General features: G+C 35.9%; 1 protein-coding gene across 3 annotated transcripts in view; it reads left to right on the forward strand.

The window, feature by feature from the left end:
• The window catches only part of BRINP3 (BMP/retinoic acid inducible neural specific 3), a gene marked incomplete at both ends in the record, with an annotated part of 317,983 nt that overhangs the window by 211,321 nt on the left and 79,885 nt on the right, over nucleotides 1-26,777 (forward strand). For all 3 annotated transcript variants that reach the window (XM_084246415.1, XM_084246416.1, XM_084246417.1), the window contains one exon: nucleotides 365-601. In XM_084246415.1, the coding sequence (XP_084102541.1) occupies nucleotides 365-601 (237 nt within the window). The remainder of the gene's footprint in view (nucleotides 1-364; nucleotides 602-26,777) is intronic.

Genomic DNA, 26,777 nt, shown 5'->3' on the forward strand with positions numbered 1-26,777 from the left:
GGGGGCCCCTAGTACATCGCTTTTCAAAAGTATAGGAAGATAATCTCTGCATTATGTCAACATAATCCAGTTAATAAATAATCACTCAAGTCAAAGAACCAATCAAATAAATTTAAAAAGAAAATCAGTGTAGCTGATTTACACCCCTATAATTTCTGGGATTCTTGAGCAGTGCATGGAACCAATATATGTTGAGTAGAAGCATACATATGGATACTTTTATACCCTTGGATAATTCCCTAAGGATTATTTTTAAATATGCATAAATAGCAACTTAATAGAAGTAGTGGCCTTTTTTTGGATATCATAAATATATATTATACTTTGACTTTAACAAAGTAACTTATTTACTATGTCCTTTTAGGGCTGCAAGTCCTCCTTCCTGACTATCTCCAGGAGCGATTTGTGCAAGCAGCCTTGAGCTACATTGCTTGTAATTCAGAAGGGGAGTTTATCTGCAAGGACAATGACTGCTGGTGTCAGTGCGGCCCCAGATTTCCAGAATGCAACTGCCCTTCCATGGACATCCAAGCTATGGAAGAGAATCTTCTTCGAATAACTGAAACCTGGAAAGCCTACAACAGTGACTTTGAGGAATCAGGTAAGACATAGATTTAAAGTCATACTTAAAATTTTGAGGAAAAAATATGTTGAAACATGTATTTTAGTCTTTTGAAAGAAATTATTACAGAATTGAAAGAACTTTTATTTGATGGTGTACTATTACTTTTTTTAAATGGAGATGCCTATCACTTTTATTATTGGTCATTTGGTATTTTACTGAAAGCATATGCAGTGCTTTGCAATGTTCCATGCTGCTGGCACCGGAACCTAGCTGGCTCTGATATGTCATTCATTTAATAAAGTCCTTGCCTCTTTCAATACAAGACTTTATCTGATAGCTCTGATACCTTTCTAGAATTTTCTATAATGAACTCTCTTATTTCACATATGAGGCAAAATGCAGAAAGCTCTTGCTCTTTATCTTCCTTGTGTTAATATGAAACTTCTGAGTGTGTCCTTTTACTATATGACATATTTTGGTCACATTTAGACCAATTTTAATATAATCCTGTTTGTGTGTTATCTGAATTTTGATGAATGCAGTATATTTTCATATTGTATCTTTTTGACTACATGTTTTGTAATAGTCTATATTTTATAAAGTTATGAACTTAATGAAAGGTGCCTCAACATAAATGAAATATATTGATAACAGCAAATATGACAATTCATGATAAAATAATAAAAATCCTCAGCATGAGCTGAGTATGATTCTGTAGCATTTAGTCAAAAGTGTTGGGCATGACTAATTTTTAAGTGGGCAAAAAGATTTGACCAAGAGGTCAAATTTGTATCATTTAATATTATTCTCTTGGTGGTTCATTTAAGCAAATATATTGCAAAAGTGACAAAAAGTATCATTACCTCTTATAGAATTGAATCACTAAATCAGAACAAAAGGTCAGGTAAATAGATGTAGAAATAGTTAATAAAGTTGGGTTTTCTTAGGTTACATTTTGATCAGAATAATGCATAATAATAATGCACCTCAATTTTAGTAAGATTTCTATTTATAAAAACACAGAAAAAAAACTGTCTAAAATTAAAGATCCTATCATTCTGACATTGTTGGAAAACCTAAACAATATCTAATCTCAAATTCTTCTTTTAGTGTTCACAGTAAAATACTCAGAAATGTTAACCATTAGACATTTTGTTCATGTAGAACATCTGATATTTAATAATACATATGGAAAATAGCACTGTTAGATAAATTGCATTACATGCTTATATGCTATTTTACTTAAGGTTAAGTTAAAAAACAAAATCACAGCATTATCTACATATCAAACTGAATTATAATTTAGATCAGGAAATCCACTGAGACCCAAGTCTGTGAAATTCACAAAAACCCTTTCATTTTGCCTTGCAAAGGATATTTTTTTAAGAATTGCCAAGTGATCCTTTGGGTTTTTGTTTTAAGGTAAAGCATAATAGAATAAAGTAGGTCATCATTTCCATTGAGAGTAACTAGGAAGGTGAATATTTTTTAATTGTAGTTTTAAAGATATAATAAATCGTAAAAGCACTTTGTGGACTTTGCTCTCATCCTTTCGGCTTTTGCTCTGGGAGGCTCAGTTCTGTGATTAGCTTTTTAGGGTTAGTAGCATGGCTTTATCTGACCCTTTTTGTTTGCTGTCTCTATAGTCTGTAAGTCACACCATCCTGTATTTGGACTATGGGGATGGTCTGTGGGTGCTTGGTGGTGGGTGTGGTACCATTGAAGGGAATCTTGTACCTCTAAAACACCAATTAGTGAAACCAGAGTTCCTGTCTATGTTGTCCTGACTCCTGGGTTCAGAGTGAAGAAAGTGTCATCATGGAAAGTGCCATGGTTATGGAGATAGTAGAAAACAGTAAGCAAATTGTCACTGGCTCTTATGTGAAATGCTGAGAATGAATGTGAATTGCTTCCTAACAATCCACAGTATCTATTATCACATTTTATATCCAAGACTAATTTCAAAGGAAATGGATAGATGTCCTTTTACCATATGTCTAGAAAATATAAGGATGAAGAAAATATGTGAATAAACAAAATCTAAAAGTAGCTTTTAAGATATAAGCAGCTATAAACATAATACTCTATATCACATAACCATAAAATCTTAGATGGGTGGGCCTCCCTGGTGGCACAAGGGGTTAAGCACCGCACTATGACGCAATCTGAAGCCTCTGCAGCATGAGTTTGATCCCTGGCCCTCCAGGGAACAACCCACATGGCGAAGCAGACCTCTCTGTCTTGCCCACTGCTCCCCTCAGCAGTCAGTCTGCCTGTTCTGTTCCCCTACTCTGTCTCTGGTGAATCCTCTCATCCCCCAGACCTCTGGCGTATACCCCACTCTTGTATTCATAAATAAATAAATCTTAAAAAAAAATCTTAAATGGGAATATATATTTTGCTTTTGAAATCTGAAGTAGGAAAAGGAGAATATATTTATTATCAAGTGAACTTTGATACATTCAACCGTTTTGTCCAAATTAAACCAGCTAGGTATGCTTTATTAGTAGCAAGCTAAGTGATCTTTAACATCATTTAGTCTTTTAAAACTTCAGTTATCTGATTTGTCCTTCAGCTACCTTATTTAAATTACTTGAAATAGATGTGAAATTGTATTTTTAATTACTTATCACATATAATATTGTGTTATCCTGGGCAAAACTTTTTATAGCCATATATTTATAACTCTTTCCTGGGAATTGGTAATTGGGATATGAGTAACATATGCTTTTCATAACAGCATGTTTTAATCATGATTCTCACAGTATCTATGTATGTTTTATTTTTTGTGATCATCTATTTGTTAACTGTACTATAATTTACAAATATCCCCAGCACCAGGGACAATGGTCAGTTTCAAAATGAACACAACAAAATTAATTTCTTTTTAACCATTACTTGTTCTTATTGGTTAGTGTTTCTGCTCTGATTTGCCAATGCTTGGCTGTATCACATTTACTATAATATGACTATCACCACCTTTGACATTACCAAATTTTATTCTGTACTTCAATTAATTCTCTAACATCATCTGAAGTAAAATGGCGGGAGAGTGCCAAGCAGGTGTTTTATGTAATGGTTCCTGACTTTGATTCCAAAGGCTTTCTGCCAAATGCTTTCTACCCTGTTCCAGTTTTCCTGATATATTTCCATACCTAGACCAGTGCCATCATCCCAACAATTTAAAATGAGTTCTGTGTCTCTTGAGGGCAGAGAACAATATATTTCTTTTTGTCATTATTCAAACACTAGAAAAGTGCTATTTATGGTGGACACAATATGTATCACAATAGGTGTTGATAGATTGATGAATATGATAACCAAAAATATAGGTGGCCAGACATTGCCCAGGCATTTGATACTATTTAATTCATTTGTTTATTCCCTCTTGGAATGTCACAGTGGGTATAACACCATTTATCTTTCTGAAAGACAAATTCTGAAACGCAATTCTAAAAAACAAAAAGACTGTACCTCTATGCTATTTTATTTTTATTTTTATTTTTTTGCTTGGGTATTTTTAGGCATCTTTTTTTTCCTTGCTTTCCTTTATCTCACCCAAATCTGAATAAGAACATTAGCAACTGCCATATACTGTTCTTCACAGATGACAGATAAAATAGATGCACCAGAACACAAAGATATAATGCCTTTTCCATCACTTTAAGTTTATTTATTATGAAAATTTATCTCTAAGTATGTGTATGTGTTTATCCTTAAGCAATCATTGTCTGTATTTATTTGAACTCATAATTTGGTCAACTATCCAATTTAGTCTTAAACAAATCATTCAACACTTTTGTTGCCTTGCGGGGCAGCAACATTGGGAGCGGTGCGGGACAGAGGAAAATGTCCAAGCATTGAGAGGGAGAGAGAGAGAGAAGGAGAGAGAGGGAGAGAGAGGGGGTGGGGGAGGGAGAGAGGGAGAGAGAGAGAGAAGGACAGAGAGGGAGAGAGAGAGAGAGAGAAGCCTAGAGGTGGTACATCTCTGGAGATACAGTGCCATTTTCTGGGCCAGGCTCACATTTATTTGGTATCAGATTCAGGGAAGGTGGGCAAGTCCATGGAGGAATGTGTGGAGGAATGTGTTTGGAAGGGATGTGGATTGGGGATCCATGATACTCTGGCACAAGTTAGGGGAGAGTGAATAGGGGGTGTTGCTTGGGTGGTTCATTGTTGCTGCTGATCAAAACATCCTATTTGTAGTCCTTTTTTACACTTAACTTCCTGTCAAGGTAGTCTAGCTGGTTATGCTAATCTCACCATAATGCCTGCCTGTTCTTTTTAGCAGATATCCTCATACTAAGACTTTTGTCCTGGTGAGAGGCCCCCTGCCTGACTCTACATTTAATTTAACCAGCAGCAATTTTGGGTGCCAAGCAGAATCCCAAGAACAAGGGGTTGGAGGACCCACGAGCTTTGATTTAGTTTCACAAAAATGAAATCAATGATGACATTGTTAGGGGGAAAAGGATGTCCTAAAGCTAATTCCATACAGGCTTTGTGGACTCCACCCTGACCCCAAGCCAAAGCCAAAGACACTGGGAACTCCAAATCCCATCACCACCAAAGGGAAGGTGGCTGGGACCTGAGGGTAGGGTTAAGCAGCCAGGTTGGTATAAAGCCAGACACGTGGGCTTTGGAGGGGTCCCCCATTTTGACTCTCCACCAGCTCGCAGCGTCAGGCCAGCTCGGAGAGTACTTTTTGGGTTTCCAGGTCAGCGGATCGGGGAGGACGCATTAAAGACTTTATTTCCCTATTTTCTCCCTGAGTTGTACATTTTCCTTATTTCCTTTTCCTTTGTAAATAAACCTTTTATTAACCTTTTGTGTATGCCTGTAGTGGAGTATTAATAAGTTCCTTGTAAGCACACGGGTGAGGACCTACAGCCAGGCAACCCGTTCAATATCGGGGCTGCCCTATAACAGCTTCACATCTTTTCATCTGTTAAATGTTTCCATTGCTCATTTTCTCATATAGACAGACTATGGTGAAGAGAGATTAATGAATATTGTACATTCAGAATTTGTACATACTATTTTATGGTTGATTTAATAGGGATATATGTAATGACTTTTCTTGATTGTGGAAAATTTATGCAACTACTTGTTGCATTTTGGTAAAAAATATGATTACTCTTCTCAAAATTAAGTGTTAGAAGTCATGACTCAATGACAACTTTGCAATTATCTCATAATGGTCATGTGGATTTTGCTGGTCTTTTCTTTTAAGATTTATTTATTTATGCATACAAGAGCTGGGGTGCAGGCCTGAGATGCTGAGGTGAGAGGATTCACCAGAGACAGAGCGGGGAACAGAACAGGCAGACTGACTGAAATACACTGCTAAGGGGAGCAGCGGGCCAGACAGGAGATGTCTGCCTCACCATGTGGGTTGCTCCCTGGCCAACTGGGGATCAAATTCATGCTGCTGAGGCTGCGGATTGCTTCATAGTGCGGTGCTTCAATTTTGTGCCACTAGGGAGGCCCTGCTGAAATCTTTTAATATGTTATAGGTGGGACTTTGTGTGTCAACTATTCCATTGTTACATAAATTTGATTTTAGAATATTTCCCTTATCAGGGCCTCCCTGGTGGCCTAGGGGGTAAGTCTCAGCGATATCACCTCTATGGGTTGAGTTAGATCCCAGCCAGGGAGCTGACCCACATGTGGTGCAGCAGACCTCTGCTTTCTCACCCTCTCTCTCCTTAGCAGTGCATTATGGAAATGTGATATGATCAAGAAGTAACCTAGCAATAACATGGTGATTTTTATGATGGAAAAACTTAGCCAATGCTGATTTACATGTAAGATTATGCTTTCTCTGTTTTATTGTAAAGGGAAGAAACATAAAATTGGTGATTATTTATTTATCTAATTAAAAATGTCTCATTGTGAGACTTCTAGTTTGATTTCTTCCTCTAGGAAGACATGATAGATATTTGCTGTGTCTTCCAAAATTTTATTTAATGGGCTTTTTAGGAAGCATATGGGCTACTTAGAAACATTTTAGACCTTATATCCTTCACTCTTTAAAGTAATCTTGCAAAGTACTAATGTCATGGTTAGAGTTTAGTTACTTTTACAGGTGAAGAAAGCCAGGGCTATCACATGACAAGTCAGTTTTTCAACACATTTAATATGTTCTAAAGTAAGAATCCAGTCTGAGGGAAAACAATGTGGTTCATGCACTATTCCCAAGGATTTCATGAACAAGTGCTATTATTATAAAAGGAAAGTCTCCCCCTGTCTGTCACAGCTTATATCATATCCATATACACTAACTTACGGAGTGGATTTCTCTGATCTAGAGGTGGTAATACGTCCTTCAGAATCAAAACTGAATACATAGAAATGATACACAAAGACACACTGATGTTGTGTATTGTGTGTATTCAAATGAAACATGATACTGATAACTAACCCTGCATATAGTAAGTTCTCCTAAATGCTGACAGTTAATTTTATAAGTCATAGTTTGCATATTTTGTTATTTTGATAGAAATCTCTAGAGACAGGGGATACCATTTCAGTTTATAGAGACTTGCAATCCTTGCAGGCACCTTCAGTGTTGACTGCTTTTCAGCAAGGCCCTAATTCTCTCATTAATTTTAAAGGTGGCATCTATACTACAATGCTAATTATGTTAATAATCTTTCTATATCTGTCTTTTTCTAAAACGTCAACTTGTTCATTATCTTTATGATAATTTAAGATTTCATATACACTGATAATCGAAAGCTTGTGCAACATCACCAGATGACTCATAGCATTATTAAATCTGTTTGCAGAAATATATTTCCCTTGGTTTGTCCAAAGAAGCTTCAACCTCCTTCTCTGATAGTGACACCTATAGCATCTGCCATGCAGCTAAATGGCCTGTCAGTAAGCGTCTCATTTAATTTTTCTTATCTCACTAGTATGAGCTTCACAGCTAGCTGTGAAGAAGATATAACCTTTCTGTTGGCAAAAGTCAGTGCTTCATTTAAGGAGTTGACAAAGTGTTAGTGGAAAGATCTTGAAGTTAATTGGCAGCAAAACAAATGCGTGGTGTTATGTCAGATTGTCAGGTAGCCGTGTTGTGTGAACTCTGAACGAGCATCATCCTACGAAGGTTGACCAAATTTGTCACACAGGATATGCAAGATAGCACACAGAACAACAAGATGAATTTTTTCCAAAACAACATTGAAGCATAAAGGCATGTCTCAACCCTTAAAACTGACAATACTTTAGTGACCAGTTTGTCAATTCTTCTACTTGATGAAGAATCCTTTACTCCATCCATTTTGGCATCGATTATTTAACTCCTCTTTCTGGTAATGAGGGGTCAGGAACAGAGTCGAAGGTTGTGAGTTTCAATGGCTCCAGTCAGAAGATTACTCTTACTTATTTTAAAATAAATTATGTTTCTTGTTTTCTATGAAACTAGTATGAGATGGCCTTCCAACTCTCACTGCTGTCTAGTGGTCCTCCTCCAGCGAGCAATGCAAATTTCATTCCCTCCTTGGGCATTTGCATACAACTTTTACAGTGGCTTTGCATCGTCATTGTTGCAGATTTCATAATGCAACTCCCTTACTTGACCCTTTCTTTCTAAACTGTAACCATTCTTTTCTTCTTCATGGGATGATTTCAGCTGATCAGTGGAATTCACGATGGACCAGACACAGTGCTATACATGTTCACGATGGACCAGACACAGTGCTATACATGTGGTGTCATTAATGAAAAAATAACATAAGTTACCTCCTTTCTAGACTTAATGAAGGCCGAGAATCTGTTAACTTTTGAGCTACTATGCCACAGTACCTATATACATTGAACTGTGGGCAAAATATTCTGAGTACTTTCCACATAAGCTGCTGAAGTCAGAATCTCTCTTATTTTACCTTGTTCTCTCTCTCTCTCTCTCTCTCTCTCTCTCTCTCTCTCTCTCTCCCCCTCCCCACCCCCCATCCCTATCCCTCTCCTCTTCACTTTTTAAAAATATTTTTTGATATTTTCATCTTTAGATTCCTTGAACTCTTTTTTTTGAATTCTGATTCATTATACTTTGCTAATAGTGTCCTAGAATTTCTTATTAATCACTTACAGTTTATTTATTTATCTATATTTGCAACAAACCACCTTAGTTTCTGTAGAACTTAAGAAGAGTTCCATGTTAATTTAGTAAGTTGCTTTGCTCTAAAATAACATTCTGCGGTTTCTGTGTTTCTACCACTAATTCACTTGAGTAAAATAATGAGCATTAATTGAGCCACAGTTTGGAAATTGCTCACTTACACATTGATTTAGGCAATGATTAATGATGTCCTAGACATTGGGTAAAACTTACCCATCTTTATACAACTATATTATATCTTTTTAATCTGTTCTATGCCCCATTCTCTTATTCTAACCTAGATGATTAATTAATTTTTATTTGTCTTAACATAAAGTATTCCTACAGGAAAATACTTATGTTAACATTCTTTCTTCCTATTAAGGCTGGTATAACTCATATAGAGGTACATGGCATTACTATAGTAATAACTTTTGTTCTTGGTTTGGAAGCAGAGGGTCAGAAATCAAATGTATAGAGGTTGGAGGTAAAGGATGTAGCCTTTACTTGACTCCAGACCTACAATATATTTGGTAGTATATTATATATATTAATACATATATTTCATATTTAACATATAAATATTGTACACACAATATGCAAATTTTCTTTCAGTTTATGTATGGAATCAGTGCACCAATGTTGACCTCATCATTTCTTCTCCAGACCCAGGGACATAGCCTGCTTTTGAAAATGCATGATACCTAGAATAATCTTTTACTCAATTGCTATTGTTCATGTAAGTCAAAACAAGCAAGAAGTCAATGACCCCCAAAGCTCAGAGTCCTAGAGTTTGAGTTTAGAGTTTATTTTCCCTTTGTTCTCCATGTGTGCTGTGAGTCAGCTATTCTCTGGTCCTCACACATCAGAGATCCCAAATGTCAGAACAGACTCTCTCTGGAGCCTGGGATTATTTCCATAGTTGCAGCAGGCAGAAGAGGACCTAGATGGACTGCACAATGACTTGGAAAGCTTCTGTGTAACAGTGACACCCATCATTAGGTTGACCATATAAGGAAGTTATATGGTCAAGCCTGAATTTAATAAGGTCAGAATGTGTTATTTATCCATAGCAATGGACATGAGAAAAGGGACAAACTATAAATGGAAACATACAAAATCTATGCTACTTCCCATGCAAAAATTTGATTTACCAAATTCAGTTGGTCCCAGTGTAAAAGAAAATAAACAGCTAGCTTGAATCCATCCATGCTTAATTTAATGACTGGTAGTTCTTAAGCATTGTGAGAATTATTTTTCTTTTTAAGGGAGGCTGCTTATTATTCATAATGAATATCTAATTATTGAGATATTAGGCTACATGAGTTAATACAAGGAAATATATCAGGCTATGACCTTGATAATATCGTAGGTTATCTGTTAGACTGAAACCTACTCAAGATATCACAATCTTTTAATGTTAGATAAATGTATTAGAGATCAAAGGGTAAATCCTAACCACCCAGTGTTTGAATACTTCAAGCATTGATGAGTAGGTTTCATAAAATATCAGATCACTCATATTCTCAAAAGGCATGGAGTCTTCTTACAGGCTTAATATTCCTTGTTACTCTACCTTTCTTTCAATTATATAACTTCAGACTTCTGCACTATCCTGCTCACTATCTATTTTCAATTTTACTCTTATAGTTTATTTTACAGAGACTCCAGGTATAAGCTACTCTGCACAGAATGACAAAAATCAGCTGCATCTTATTCATCTTATTTCCTGACCGTAATTCTTAATGAGGTCTCTTTCATCAAGGCAGAATTCAGTTAGCTTTTACTCAATATTAATATATCTTAATGAATTCACATTTTACTTTGAATTAATACCAAATCCAAAATAATATCTGTGTAGTTAAGTATTTTAATAGTTTAATTTAGCAATGAAAGGATTATTACCATGAAGTATAATTAGCAGTTGTATTTAATTGTTCTCAAATCGGTCTTGCACACCAAATTGGCATTTATAATATATTATGCCACTTCTGACTGGATATTCTTATTTCTGTGAAAAAATATTCATAGTATTTCTCTTTGAAATGCATTTCAAATTTTAAAAAAAGAGCAGCAATATAGATAAAGTGCCAACATGTACTTAGTTTTCATCCTTGATTTTTTTTTTCTTTCCTCATATCTTACTTTCTGTTAAAATGCATACTTACACTCTGAAGTTCTTAGATGAAATACAAGGTATTTACCAGCAAGACAGTCTCTTAGGAGAAACTACATCTGTTCAACAATCTTAAAACAATGCTTGAACTTTTCAGCATTTTTAAATTCCAAGCCAGCTTTGATGATAACGTTCTAGGATGTGAAAATCCTTCCCAGGAGGGTAGAGAGTGATAGAGGAATCTAGTTAGTTGAAGTTGTAAGAAGTAGATTTTTTAAAGCAAAATACATTTCTAATATGTGTTCTTCTAAAATAGCCTTTGTTCTCTTTTCATCTCTACTCCACCCTGCATTCCTCCAGAAAATGATTCTTAAAAAAAATCATTCCTGGGGCCTCCTGGTGGCTCAGGTGGTTTAGCGCAGCACTGTGAAGCTGTCTGCAGCCTCTGCAGCCATTCAATCTCGGATGGCCGGTGAGAATCCCACATGGCGCAGCAGACCTCTCTGGTTTAGCCCACTGCTCCCCTCAGCAGTGTATTTTGTCAGTCTGCCTTTTCTGTTCCCGGCTCTGTCTCTGGTGAATCTTCTCACCCTTCCACACATCTGACCTGTGCCCTGGTTCTCATATAAATAAATGTTTAAAAAAATCATTCCTGAATAAATATATATCGTCTTTAAAGAATTATACTCCATGTAAAAGTATCATATCCTTGTGTAATATGACAGTAATAACTCCATCTCACATCAACAATAAAGTCTAAGCCTATTTAATAATATTCTTGTTGAGAGAGAATGATACATAAATTTGAATAATATAATTTTATAGAGAACATCTTGGAGAGAAATCAAAGAAGAATGAATGCAAGTCAATACAGTAGCACATTTCCAGGAATCACTAATCCCATAGGAAGAAGACTTGTAAAAATTGCAGCTGCTTATACTATGTTTTTAATATATAATGTATCATCAATCTGTTCAAACATCTTGTAAGGAATACTGTTTGCTGGGCAAATTGCCCTCATGGTTATTCACCCTTTTCTTCTATTGTCAGATAACTTATTGATCAAAATCTGTAGGTATTTAGAGTCTGGAAACTCTATCAGTGTTTCTGCTGACACTTCTAATTTGCTCAGACCTGTATATAAAAGTAAATGTTTCCTGCAAGTATATATGCCTGTGGGGAGTGGGGGGTGTGACCCAGCACTTGCTTTTGCTTTCCATTTGAGCACCATGTTCTCTCTGAGCAAAGAATAAATTGTGAACCCTGTGATGTTTGAGGTTATGTTCTATATATTCTAATCCAGTCAAATTCTAAATTCATCCCAAGTCTCAAATTATCTCATGATGAAATAAAGTATTTGAAACCAGGCAGATTACCCCAGGAGACTTTGGCATGATTCACTTAGAGTTGACATCTATGAAGATTAGGTACTAAATAAGCAGAAGATGTACTATATGAAGAAGACTGTTCTTGAGCAACTGAAAATCTGTTTGGGAGGACATCTTTTGAAAGCTGATGCTGATATAAATGGAATACAAGTGGACTCTGATGGTGTTGGTGCAAAGGAGACTTGGTATGTTGATATGCAGCAGAGGAAGTGCTTCTGAGGTAGTGAACACCTCAACTAAAGGGAGAAGAGCAAGGAGATTTTAGGCAGGTCAAATACTTCTGCAAGATTATAAAATAGAAGGGAAAATGGGAAAATATCAGAAAATAAGGCATGCAATTTTAGCCATCTTCCCCAGGGTGAAAGAATTTTTTAAATTTATTTCATGCATTTTTATTTAATGAATTGAAATTTTCCAAAAAAGGGAAAGAATGAGATTTACATTTTAGGTAGAATGTGCTTTGAGCAGAGAACACATTGCAATCATCAGATGGGTTACTTTAGTTATTGTCTCTCCTTTTCTTTATTTTGACTTTACATATTCTCATTTTCTCTTCATTTCTGACAAATATAGCTACCAGCATCATCAGAACTTTATCCAACCAACTTAGTCTAAGACAGGGAGGATATTCCTAAACATCACAGGAAAGGTAATAGATTGCTCATTCTAATGCTGGCATGGCCATGTGCAAGACCCTGAACAAATCTATCAAGAGATTTGAGGTCATGGTGAAATGCTCTGAATTACCAGACCTGGAACACTCATTTCTCCTCTACCTTAGCCTCAGCCTTTGTGGTGGCTAAGCCTCATTTCCACATTATTTTCCCAACTCCATTGCTCTGCTGGGGGGGGACACTAGACTTCCAAAATTACAAGTCAAGTTTACTTCAATTAAACACATACACATATACATATGAAATGAGTTGTGTTTAACTCTAGGAAAATCGATAACTTGAATTATTTATTCTTAAATTCAAAGTAATTTTTTTCCTGAAAATTCTAAGAATTAGGCTTTTTCACTATAGAAACACACTAAAATCTGCCATTTTATGTGACCAACCATATGTAAGAATGTGAGTAAAAAAAATAGTTTAGTAGTTGAACTTCAAATGTATCCATAGTTTCCTGTTAATGTCTCAATATTAGTATCTATGTGTTTTCTGGTTGGTTCTGGAAAGCAAATACATCTTTAAACATTTTTTATTTAAATATTTTATTTTATGTAATTCTTACATCTTTTTTCATCTTTGCACAATTTATGCAATTTCATTTTGGTTATATTCCCCATACAATTGCACCCCCCCCCTTATTTTGACTCTAGTCCTTCCTTTCCCCGCCCCCTCCCCCCCCACACCCCCTGTGTGTCTCTGGTTTATAGTTGCTTGTTGATTTTGATTTTTACTTTGTATTGATTAGTCTTTTTCCTGGACATCTTTAAACATTTTTGATGGAAGATGCATATTAAAGTTCTACAGTCACACTGGAGCTCATAGGAAATTACCAGTGTATGAAATAATCAGAAAGTTAGTAAGTCTCACAATCACTGTGGTTGACATTTTGAGATATAGCATACAGTCAGGCTAAGTCTCTGCCTCTCTTCATGACACACATGACTGGTGAAGGCAGGCTGGGGACAGCAAGCTGAGTGCTGTTGATGGGTGAATAGAACTGTAGTGATCTTGAAGGAACAAAATCTATTGTTCATAAAAGCATGACTGAAAGTTGGAAGAAGAGTTGAGACAATGTTCCTGATAAATGGCTGCTTTAGAGAGCTAGAAACTGTATCACTTATACATTTTAGTTACTTAATAATATGGAAAGACACCAGAGGCCGTAGGATCTAGAACATCTTCTTGGCAAATGACAAGTGTTTTTGACCAAGTGCATATGCTGAATACAAAGTTATTAGTGCCATGTGTCTGAACATGAGCTTAAGAAAAATTGAGTGGAAAAAATCTGGATATAGAATTACATTTTTTTCAAGAACTTTAATTATAAAAAAAAGAACTTTATAGTGGTGGAAAGTCAAAAGGCCTATTTTCACACCAAAGAAATCAAAAGGAAAAGGAGTATGATAACTGGGAGAACTGGAACGATGAATCTTGTTATGAAGGCTTGTGACCATGGATGAGCATAGGCCTATGTGTGTATGTTTCTAGGAGACAGGAGAAAATGAATTCTTCAAGCATAGGAAAATTTGAAGGAAAAGAAATTTGTTGATTTTTAAATCTTTTTCAAGAAGAAGAAGAAAAAGAAAACTCAGCTTAATTAACAAATTATATATAAAACTTTACTGTGAAATTTAAATATTCAGTTGGGTTGCCAAACTATAGGGCTAGTATTGTATTTTCTTAACCGATGGCTGATTTTAGTTGTGTGTGTGCGTGTGTATAATAATATGAGACGAAACACATAGAAATTTATTTTTGGTTGTTATAAATATTGATATTAGTTTTGGGGTATATTTGAACCTATAAAGTGAACATCCTTTTATACTCAACAAAATTTACATTGGGATCGCAGATGTATTTTAATAGGGATTCCACATATAATGCAGACATATGCCCTTGCATGATGCTTGTGATCACTTTGCCTGATTCATTTAGAGAACTTCATTTAGAGAACTGATACTTAAATGATTACAATTCTTATTCATTTTTTAAAAAAACTCATGTTGAAAGCAAGCATAGAAAGGAAATAGAAATAGTTTGCTTGCTTCAAGTTCCAAGTAACCTTGTAAACATAGCTCAAGATATTGTTTTTACCCAAGATGTGACTGAGAGATAGTTTGAATTATTTATGCTAACCATCTGTTTCTTGCATATCATATCTTTCAGAACAGGCAAATCTCATGGCCTTCAGACTTTAGCTACTACTACTTCTAGATGAGCAGCTGTTTTCTTATCAAAAATCCATACTGAAGCAGTTTTTCCTAAATTGGTAAATTTCATTAGTATCTCCAGGGCTCTGACTGAATTAATCTATTTAAACAGCATTCTCCTTGAAAACAGGTGCTTAAGTGGCTTATCCTAATTCTATCATTATAACAATAGTGCTTTGAAAAAAAATTAAAAACTGTACATTTTCTGCTAAAACAAAATAATATGATTGCTTTCATTTTACTACTTTCTGTTATGAAAACAATGCACAGTGTTGTTAACATATGACACTCTCATGGCATTGCCTTAATCAAAGAGTGGTCTCCATATGAAATATTCAAATGGTTAGCATTTTGTAATATTTTAATTACTAACATTTTAAGAAGAAACATTTAAGTAAAAATATTTTCTGATCACTTATTGAATTAGGGATGCTATAACAAATCATCACACCCTTGGTGATTGAAACAACAGAAATTAATTATGTCAAGGTGCTGAGGTTCAAAGGTAGAAAATCACGGCATCCATAGGACAGCACACCTTCCAGATACTCTAGGGAAATGGAGTTTTGCCTCTTCAGTTTCTTGTTGCTACCAGTCTAGACTTATGACTCTACCTGTGTGGTCACATTCCTTCTCCTGCCACCTCTAAGATAAAATCACTTGATTGATACTTAGTGTCCACATTGATTATGCAGGTTTATCATTCCATGTTGGAGAAAAATTGTACCAGAGAAGTTAAAAATCAAGAAAGTTTTTATTTAAGACTAATGCTATCAGAGAGGGAGATTGACCTCCAGTCTGCTTTAATAAAAGATGGGAGAAAGTTTATGCACTGGGGTGAGCTGGTGGAAAAGTACTGAAGGAAAATGGGGGAGTAAGGGGAATGAAAGTTAGTCAATGTTAATAGGCCAGATGTGTTTGCTAATTGGTGCTTGTAGTTAGGTTTCTACCTCCACAGACATTGAGAGGCAGGGGTTTTACCTTTCTTGATTGTATTTCAAAGTCATGGTTCCCGTGTCCTTGAGAGACATATCCCTAGATTGAAAAACTCTCCAGTGGATGGGATAAGATTTATATCTCAAAGACACAGAGAAAGAATTTACAATTGCAATTTTTTTAAGTGTTCTAAATAAAGAGAGGTCAAGGACCACTGGTCCATTTTGGCAGTTATCACAAAAACATCATGAACTAAGTGGCTTATGAACAACAGAAGTTTCTCATTATTTCCGGAAACTAAAGTTCAAGATCAAGTCACCTTTGGATTCAGTGTCTGCTGAGGATCTTCTTCCTCATTTTTAGATACTTATTATAGTAACAAGCCCACTCCTGATTCCATCACTTTGGGGGATAGGACTTCAGCATATGAATTGTAGGGGAACACAAACATTTAGACCATATCAAGGGCCCATATTCAGCAAGCAATTTGCTTAAAATTTAAAGCTGAGGGGACATTAAAACCCTCTTGGTCAATGCCAAGATGATTAAGTTAATTGTATCTGAAAAGATGTTCTTTCCAATTAAGATAACACTTCCAGGTTCCAAGGATTAGTATGTAGGACCTATTTTTCAGTCTCCCACAATCACCAAATGAGATTGTTAAGTCTTTTTATAGCCAGGGCTTTTAAACATTTTTGGTACTCAAATATGTTAGAAAATAAAAGCACCAGGTCAACTTCTATAACAGAATTCAATCAGTTCCTTAACCGCTGGGAAGAATAAATTGCAGGCATTCCCTCTTGGTTCTAACACATTGCCTCTTTCTCTTTTCAAATATCCTTTGGCTCCTTTTTGCAATTTGCTTTAATATAGTACTAAATTTGTTTCATATGATAACCCCTTTTTGTTCTAACCCACATCGATAGTTTTCTTCAAAGGAAGCCCATTAAGTCATTTCAGGGCAGTCATCAACCACCCCACTCAGGGTGTCCAGGAAGAGTACAGAGATTTACAAATTTAAAATAATTTTTAAAATAAACCACAATAACAAGGAGATATTTGGACTATCATGAATTCAGCTTTAGTTGCTCTACAGATACTATGACATCAACTTCCAAATAAAGCACAGTTTTTGAGGGATACACAAATTGCTTTAACATTCACCAAGTGAAGATGATTAGTAAAAATTTAAGCAAAACACAAAACAACAAATTAAACCTGATACCTAGTTATCACAGCAGAACATTTAAATCTTGCCGTAAGCTCGTGTTATTTCCTTGCTTCAGTTCTTTCCCCCGAGTCACACCTAGTCTCCAACTCAACAGGCTTCTAGCAGCAGGCCCTTGTGCATTTTCTGACACTAATGTTTTTCATTTTTCTTTGTAGAAATTCCACAATGAGGGCCTCCCTGGTGGCAAAAGGGGTTAAGATGCAACTTATGAAGCTCTCCGCAGCCACTGCAGCACAAGTTCCATCCCTGGCCAGGGAGCTACCCACATGGCGCAGTAAACCTCTTTGTCTCACCCTCTGCTCCCCTCAGCAGTGTATTTCAGTCAATCTGCCTGTTCTGTTCCCTACTCTGTCTCTGGTGGATCCTCTCACCCTTGTACCTCTGGCCTCTACCCCAGTTGTAGTATGTATGAATGGATGAATCTTTAAAAAAGAAAACAAAAAAGAACTTCCACTATGGATTCTGTTTCACCTTTTTCTTCTCCCAGTGTTTTTGAGGGTACTACAAAAGTTTCAGTAAACTTAATAAATAGTCCCTCTCATTCCCCACCTTTCAGAAGACTTTATAATGTTCATTGGAATCTCAAGTTCCTTCTTAACAAAGGAAACTTGTTTGCAAACTGATACAGACAGAACATGTTGCTCCATGATGGTACGTAGAGCTCATAGCAGATGGAAGGACTGTTAACTGTTTTCAAATAAATGTCACTTAATCTTTCTTTTTTTTTTAATTTATTTATACACACAAGAACTGGGGTGTAAGCCAGAGGTGCAGGGGTGAGAGGACTCACCAGAGAGAGTGGGGAGTAGAACAGGCAGACTGATGAAATACACTGCTGAGGGGGCCAGTGGGAGAGGCAGGAGAGGTCTGCTGTGCCATGTGGGTTAGCTCCCTGGCCAGCCCACTATTGAACCATGCTGCAGTGGCTGGCCATAGCTTGATAGCACTGTCTTTAACCCCTGCACCACCAGGGAGGCCCTTAATCTTTCTTTTCTAAGGAACAACATTTTTAAGGTTCCTTAGTGAGTCAACACTATATAGATTTTTTTTTATATATAAAGAATGAAAGATAGAAATGTTCTAAAATTATTGTTTGAAATCAAACATGAATCTCTTCAGTTGAAGGATTATTTTCCTTCAAAATTCACTTTAAAACATCTTTTAACATGCTGAAGCCTTTTTCATATGCAGAAAAAAAATGCTTCTTTGTTTTCTAAAATCTTGTTTTATAAATATGTCCTGTAAAGTTTTGAATAGCGGCTCCAAAAACAAGTTTTCAGAGTCTGTGTTTCTGTAACTCAGCTTCAGAATAGGTTTGGAACAACAGTTGGTCATAACTAAATTAGTGCAAATTAAATCAATTTCAGCAACAAAAATTGAAATTTGATAAACATTGAACCTTTTCTTTAACTAAAATTTTACCTATATTTCTTCCTGAAATCTGTTTTTGTTTTCACTAAATATGCTCTTCACTGTCAAATTTAAGGAAATAATTGTTCTCAAAATCTGTTTCATTTATATGAATAGCTAGAATAAATGCTAGCTGATTATCTAAATAATCCAGTGGATTATTAAAAATCTGCATGTCTGAATATCATCCCTAGATTATTTGATTTAATTATTATGGGATGCTACTTATATATTCAGTTTTATAAAGCCCCAGGTGATACTAATATGTAACAACATTTGGGAAAAGCCCTGTTGCTATAGGGAAACACACTGCCTTGTTAGAGATGAATGATATACAATTGATGAATTTCATCCTCATGTCAAGGAAGAGTGCATCCTAGAAATGATCTGGCTTGCTTTATTTATGCAGAAAATCTTTTAGGTCTGGTTTCTAACCCAATTGAACTTAAAAGTATCTCCATTACCTATTTACAGATCACTAGTTCATAATGCCTACAATTTTTCATATTTGTACTTAAAAATGGTTTCCAGTGAAGATAATATTTGAAAAATTGTGGCATTTCATGATTTTTTTTAACAAAAAGAACAGTTTTGTGGTGAGCAAAATACATTTTTAACAGACTAGATGATGGCTAAGTCATTTTATAAATATATTGCTATACAATATTGATCAAAAAGTTGATTGGGTAGTGATTGTTTTTATCTCAGTAACCTGGAAATTAATTACTTTATTTAAATGCAAGTATTATTTTCCTCTATATGTTTCATAATTATCCTTAAAATTCATTTTCTTTTATGACTAAAATGACATGCTGAATTTTTTAATTAAATTGTCTTATTTTTTATTGAGGTAATGTTGGTATACAACACCCACCACCTTCTCCCTCTAGTAACCTCGACTCTACAGCAAGATGTGTAAAGTTTGTTTTAGTGTTTTGTTGGTTGATTTGCTTTGTTTCTAAATATTTCACAACACAAGAGTGTATGCGCTACAACTGAAATATGTAATCATTTGGAAAAGTCTTCAGATATTTCTCCTTTTTCTGAGACTTCACCCAGACTCTGAAAGTCCTTCCCTCATGAACACTGGATCCCGAGTCTGAACAAAAGCTGCTTTTCCACCAACAGTGTGAGTCGCAAATAATTCAATGTGAGTTGATTATCTACAAAAGTAAGAGACTAAGGTATTTTAGAGCCTTACTTCATCAGACTCTAGATTCATCTGAGTGCTTAAAAAGTGCAGAGTCCTGGCTCCCAGATATAATGGAAAAAATTAAGGAATTTGATTTTTAAGTGTCTCTTTTTATATTACCATACCACTTCACTAAGCATCATTTCTTAATTTAGAGAAATTCTACCATTAATATAATGCAAAATTATGCCCACAAATTTTTTATTAAGTAAACCAGTTTTAATTACCTATTTTACTTGTGGGAATGTGAGGTACTAAAGATTAAAATATCAAATAAACATGGCTAGCATTTTTGAATGGTACTCAAGATAGTGGAAGTAAACGAAGCAGAATAAATGAATGTTGTGGAAGTACGAAGAAGATCCATTTGTGGTCACTGAACTTTTAACCCATGCTTCCAATATTTCATCATCCAATTTTGTGGAAAGATGTGGCCTCCTTCTAGTAATTTAAACTCACAACATGATGTTTGGTCTCGGTCTAGACAAAAAAAGTAGGTATTCCGTAAATGCATTTGAAATAATTTTTCCTTTAAATGTGTTTTTAAATGAGTAATCATTTCACTTGCCAGAGATATTTATGTTATGCTCATTGGACAATCCATTACTTGTGTGTATGTTATATAGCTATATTTTTGGTTCTAAATCTCGACATTTGCGTATCATAATCCAATAGACAACACAATATAAAATCAAGCTATTAAGGAAAACATAGGAGACAGTGATGTGTACATTATTTCTACTCATTTTGCACATCTGTAGTCCCTGTAATTATAACCTCAAACTATATGAATAAATTATGTGCAGTTCAGTCAATTTTCTACCAAAGTAAAATTTACTTAAAGGGCAATATCTCAGAGATTCAATTTCTTTTTTTTTTTTTTTAAGTGTGTGACTTTGGGATAATTAATGAAAAAAAATATAAAAGGGCTTAGCATTACTTTTCTTTCTTCCTCCCACTGAAACTCAGCATACAGCTCAAATCTCTGGACATAATATTATAAATTAAACCTGTATGAAAGACAACAGACAGAGTAGGGACCACAGAACATGAGGAAAGACGAAAGCCATGAGTTCTCTATTATTCTTGGTTTTGTTCTATTTCCTTTGTGGGTTTTTTAAAATGGTATTTGATATTACTAATTGAATGATAGTGTTTCCAGAAACATGAGAGAACCAATGAGAGTTGACCAGAGAGCCCCAACAAAAGTCTGCTCTCTCTAGGCCAAGGACCAAAAAAGCAGTAAACTCAGAGAAAAACTGTAACCCTCTCAACAAAGGTCAAGTCAGGAGACTTGCTGGCACCACCAACTATAAAGAGCTGTTCCAAGATACTGCTTAGGTGTCTTCGTAAAGGGCCAAGTGGGGAGCCTGAACTTACCTTTCTGCTGGCTGGTGATGATTACCCCCATCCACATGTTGCCAGAGGATTCCCAGTGGAGATTCAGGACTTCAGTCACCAAGGTAGCAATAAGTTGAACCCCCTGGAGATCAGGGACAGAAGTCTGCAGAGCAGTGCTGAGGTGCCCATTCACTGGAAGTGGTTATTGTGAGACAACAGCAGAGGCTGTTAGGATATAACTGAGGGGCACCCGAATATAAGGGGTACACACTCTGAAAGGGACTTTACCATCTCTTGCACAGAGGGAAAGGAAGCAGACTCTTAGTGTGAAAGACTGTCATAGAATTAGTATGCACAGAGATTTAAGAGAAGAGAGGAGATTCCTTAATAACAGTTTCCCAGTAAAAGTCCCCAAATTACTCATGCCCTCCTGGGCAATTATCTAGCCAAACAGGGTTGGCTTGAAGTAGGGCCTCTGCAGTGCAAAAGCTTGTCACAAATCCAAAATAGCTTCTGGCAGGGAACCATAAGAAAGGGCTAAGTCAGGTCTGGGACACAAAAGAAGCAAAATCAAAGTACAAAGCAGTGGTATCTGTTACTGCCAGCCCCCCCCCCCCATGCGCCTCTTCCAAGTAGCTCTTCCAAGTCTCTACATGACTCTCCTCTACCTGTCTCCTTCCATATCTTGCCTTTAAATCCTTGTGTCAAGTTTAAATCAGAAAAAAAACAAGAGATCAGAGAGCCCTCATGTGTTCAGTTACATACAGAACTGGCTGTTTAACTCCTAGTTCCTAGTAGCTCCCACCCAAGCCCTGCCATCCAGGAAGTATAGTTCATGGAGAGGTAGGTGGGAACAGGGGAAGTGGCACCTCCCTTCATGGAGCTATATCTGTAACTAGATCTCTTCAGAAAGCTGAGCTCCAGCCCTTCCTGGTAGTAATGAAGGGGTTTTTCTCCCAGGGGTTTCCATGAAGGACAAGGTCTGAGCTTGGGCTTACACCTCAACCTATCATCAATGAAGCAATGTTGGAATTACTTACTAAAACAGTGCAATAAACTCCAGTATTTCCTAACATAATACCCAAAAGATTCCTTGTCAACTAAGATTACTTACATGAGATGCCAAGGAAATCTCAACTTAAGTGAGAAAAAACATTAATTTATACCAACAGTGAAATGATACAGATTTGTTTGACAAGAATTCTAAAAGTGCCTTCATAAAAATACTTCAATGAACAATTATTAACATGCTTGAAACAAATGAAAGAAATACAAAATCTCAGTATGATAGCCAAAGAAAAATTAACCAACCTCTGAGGTAGTTTTCCAAGTATATAGAGTAAATATTAAAGCAATTCTATAATAAATGGAGGGGAGAGTAAAGGCATTTGAAGGGGAAGTAATATATAACTTCATTGAAACTGGTGAAACCTCACACTCGTGCACTTTGATAAGTTATGTGTGTTTAATGCATCATCTACCACAACTATTGAAGAGTCGCACTCAAATACTATGGATAAATCAAACTGGAATTTCCTCCCATCCAAGTACTAACCAGACCTGACCCTGCTTAGCTTCCAAGATCAGCTGAAATCAGGTTAAGTCAGGGTGGTGTGACTGCAATCTGAAGTGAAATTTTCTAAGACATGTTTATGCAAAGTGCAGAAAGACAAAAATCAAAAATAAAATAAAATAAATAAATGGCAGTTAAGACTTCACATGTCAATAATTTCATGAAATGCAAATGGTTTATTTGTATTGGAAAAAATTATAAACAACAATAATGACCCTGATTATGTGAGTGGTCAGTCAAAATGCAATGTGTTCATACCATAGAAATCCACAATGTATCCATACCGTAGAAATACACCAATAGCAAAGAATGACCAAATGTTTTTGTACACACAGTTATTTGGACAAATCTCAAGGGCTTTATATTGTGTAAAAATAAAAAAATCTCAACAGATTGCATAATATCTAATTCTATCTGTATAATATTTCAAAATGACCAAATTATAGAGATTAAACTCTGGTTAGTGTTTACCAAGGTTTGGGATGGTCAGAGAAAGAGGGGTAAGTTGACTATAAAGGGGTAGAACCAGGAATATCTCTATGGTGAGAGAATAGTCCTGTCTCTTGTTTGTGGTAGGAATTAATGTAGCTACTCTAGTGATAAAACATGGTAGAATGGAACATGCATTACAACGATATTAACTTTCTGGTTTTAACCTGTTGTGCTATATGAATGTAAAATATAATCTAAGAATACTGGATAAAACACAGGTGCATAAGGATCCCCTCTGTACTGTTTTTGTAGTTTCTGGTGAATTTCTATTATTTTAAAATAAAATAAATTGAAGAAAGAAGGGTTAGCACTAAATAAACGTGTTAAACTTTATCACATATTTAAATATTATTGTCAATGTACTTTAAAACCATCGAAATCTGTTGGAATTAGACTCTTTTTGGTGATTTTGAATAGCTAGTCATAAGGAGCTTATTAAGTAACTTCATGCCCTAATTCACTTCAGCCTCATAGAACCTCTCAGGGGCTATTATGATTTTTTTTTTTAAAATGCATGCATTCCTTGAATTTCTTAAAATTCCTGCAAAAATTATTTGTCTTCCAAAAGCATGTTTACCAGCTTACTATAGGAATGAGATTTGTTCCTTTAAAGTGGGAGCTAATTGGATAATAAAACATATTTTATCACCCCAAGAAGAGCAAATAGTCACAGCTCCCACTAGGTCCCTTGATTAAGCCCCAGGGGGCCAGGAAGAATCGGTGACCCTTTCTCTGTGTGTGTACATTCAAGGAGGAATGATTGTATAGAATTTTGAGACTCCCCTAGACAGAAGACAGTGATGTGAAATTTGGGGCACATGGGGCTGTCTGGTTCCTGGGGAGATTTTATTCACCCAGCACAGAGCAGAAGTTCAGATTCAGGCCCATTCATTTCCAAGGAGACCCTTTCAGGAAGGGAAGGCGATAGCTGCCTCCTTCCTCTTTGTAAATAGAAAATGTCATTTTTCCTAGTGCCTGGTCTATGAGGGTATCAGGCTACCTGGAGAGAAAAATAATGTATCATCTTTCATCTCTTCACCCCAGGGGTATGGACTGCAGAGAAGAGGGGGCAGCACATTATTTACTGGAAGGTATTTCCTAAGAATCTGTCTCAGAACCAAAACATCTCATGTGGTCACTCAGGATGAAATTAATAACAATGACTATTACAAGCCCAACATTACTCCACTTTATAAAACAGGAAAGTGTGTCATGGATATGATAAGTAAGCCACCCCAGGCCATATGATTTCAAAGAACAGTGTGGGGACTGAAGCTGAAATGACCTGACTGCAGAGGCTACTCATTGATTACTGTCCTACAATGGAGAAGGCAGAAACTTAATTTAACAAGATCAAAAACTAATATTAGATAAGTCCTTCTTACAGCAGACCTATTTTACTAGACAGATGATTCAATTTATATGCAAAGCAATTTTATCTTGTTTTTATTGAGCAATTCCTTAGGGAATTTTTAATTAGATAGATGACAATTTGGGATTTAAATAAATAATTTAAAATAAAGAAATAGAGCATTAATAATCACTGCTTTTTTTCAGGGACAGGGCTGGTTGAGTATAGAACAGAAAGGAATGTCAAGATCTGGGTTACCAAAACTTCAGAGACCTGGGAATATCACATTTAAGATAACAAACAATCTCTGGGAGTTCTCAATATAATTATGTTTTCTTTATTATTTTGCAAGGGTGATAATTGCTTACTAGTAATGCACTTCCTATGTGGCTGTCAAGAAATGTAATCAATAGTAAGAGCAGTGGGACCAAGCTGTCTTAGCTTCTGTGACCAATATTCCACTTCTCAGCCTTGGCAAGGTGTTCCTGCTTTAATAAAATGAACAGGTGCAAATGGATGTGGCTACTCCAGAAAACCACTAGCTAAATCAGTTCATCTCATATTTCTGAAATTAAAATGTAGCCAATCAGAACTTTGAAATATAATTGCCTCATTTTCAAACTTAAATACATTATGAGCCTCCTGCTAGGGCTGCACCTGGCAAATCTACTTATTTAAGTTATGAAGGGAAGAGTTTGCTGAGACATTTTAAATATTATGCTGACATTGTAATAAAAGAAAGTAGAAAGGTAGGCATAATCTAATCCTACTGATGTCTGCTCAGTTTAGTCTATACAGTTATTCCCAAAAAGTTGATAACCACAATTCATTTATGGAAATGTTCCAAATAGTTTTATCCAAAGTAAAACCTGCTGTATTTAAATATACCATCTCCTTCACACTTCAATTTCTCTTGATCTTTATTACTCAAATTTTGGTTTATCATTTAACTCACCCAATTTGTTTAATATTCACTTTTAGCAAATCTTTCTTTATCTCCAAAGTGGTTGCCTAATCATTTATCAAAACTTAGGTAAGTAATGGGGAAGGACTGTAAGAAAGATGAAATTCAGCCTCTATCATTGTTGGCAAAGCAATTATAGGTGTTCTGAGATGTGATTAATCTTCATCAGCAAACAAGGAAGATACAGACCAGTGTTCAGATATTTTGGCATCATTATTTTTACCTCATTCCTCGGGTCTGTTCTATACTCTTTTCTGGATGTCATAAATAATGATAAAATATTGGATTTCTGATTGACAAAAATGAAAATAGTACTATTAGCACTAGATTGTATGAAAGGCAGTTACACTTGATAACCATCTTTATAATTTGAATGGTTTATTACTATCAAAAATAACATGCGGGCCTCCCCGGTGGCGCAGCGGTTGAGCTCTGGGTTGGGAAGCTGCCCGCAGCCTCTGCAGCGCCGGTTCTATCCCCGGCCACCAGTGAGGGTCCCACATGGCGCGCAGACCTCCCCTGCCGCCTGCTGCTCCCCGCAGCAGTGTACTTCGGTCCTTCTGCCTGCTCTGCTCCCTGCTCTGGCTCTGGTGAATTCTCTCACCCTCCCGCGCTTCTGACTGTACCCAATGCTTGTTTAAATAAATAAATAAATCTTTAAAAAAAAAAAACAAACATGCTTATTTAGAAAGAACAAAACACACATTAATGTGAGAAAAGTTACAAATCTATGTAATAAGATGTTGGAAGATGAGTTAAAAATATCATGTGCAAGCAGGCACATGGGACATCACATTGTTCAATATGATTTAAGAATTACAGTTTCATGGGCAAAATCCTTGGGGAGTATGTATTACAGAATTTACAATATTTGAGTTTTTGAATGATGTATGTAACCAATACTCTATCTTACATACCATTCCAACCTGTCTGTGACTGTGTAATAGCTTCATATTGTTCAGAAAAGATTTGTTCCCAGAGGACCATGTAAATCTGACTTATAGATCAGAATTGTCCATCAAATTATAACTTTTTGTTTGGTTTTTAAAGCTTCTTGGGTTTCAGTATTGTAAATACGGGCTTGTGGAATTTATGACCAATCCTTATAGTAGTTTTCCCTGTGTTTCAGTTATTTATTGAGGCATTTTTTTATCTTTTCATTAGATTTGTGTGTTAAAGAGCTGTGGGTTTTTTGTTGTTGTTTTTTGGTTTTTGGTTTTCTAAAAGTTAGAT

This window comes from Talpa europaea (genome assembly GCF_964194135.1).
Source record: "Talpa europaea genome assembly, chromosome: 10".
Taxonomy (NCBI): Eukaryota; Metazoa; Chordata; class Mammalia; order Eulipotyphla; family Talpidae; genus Talpa; species Talpa europaea.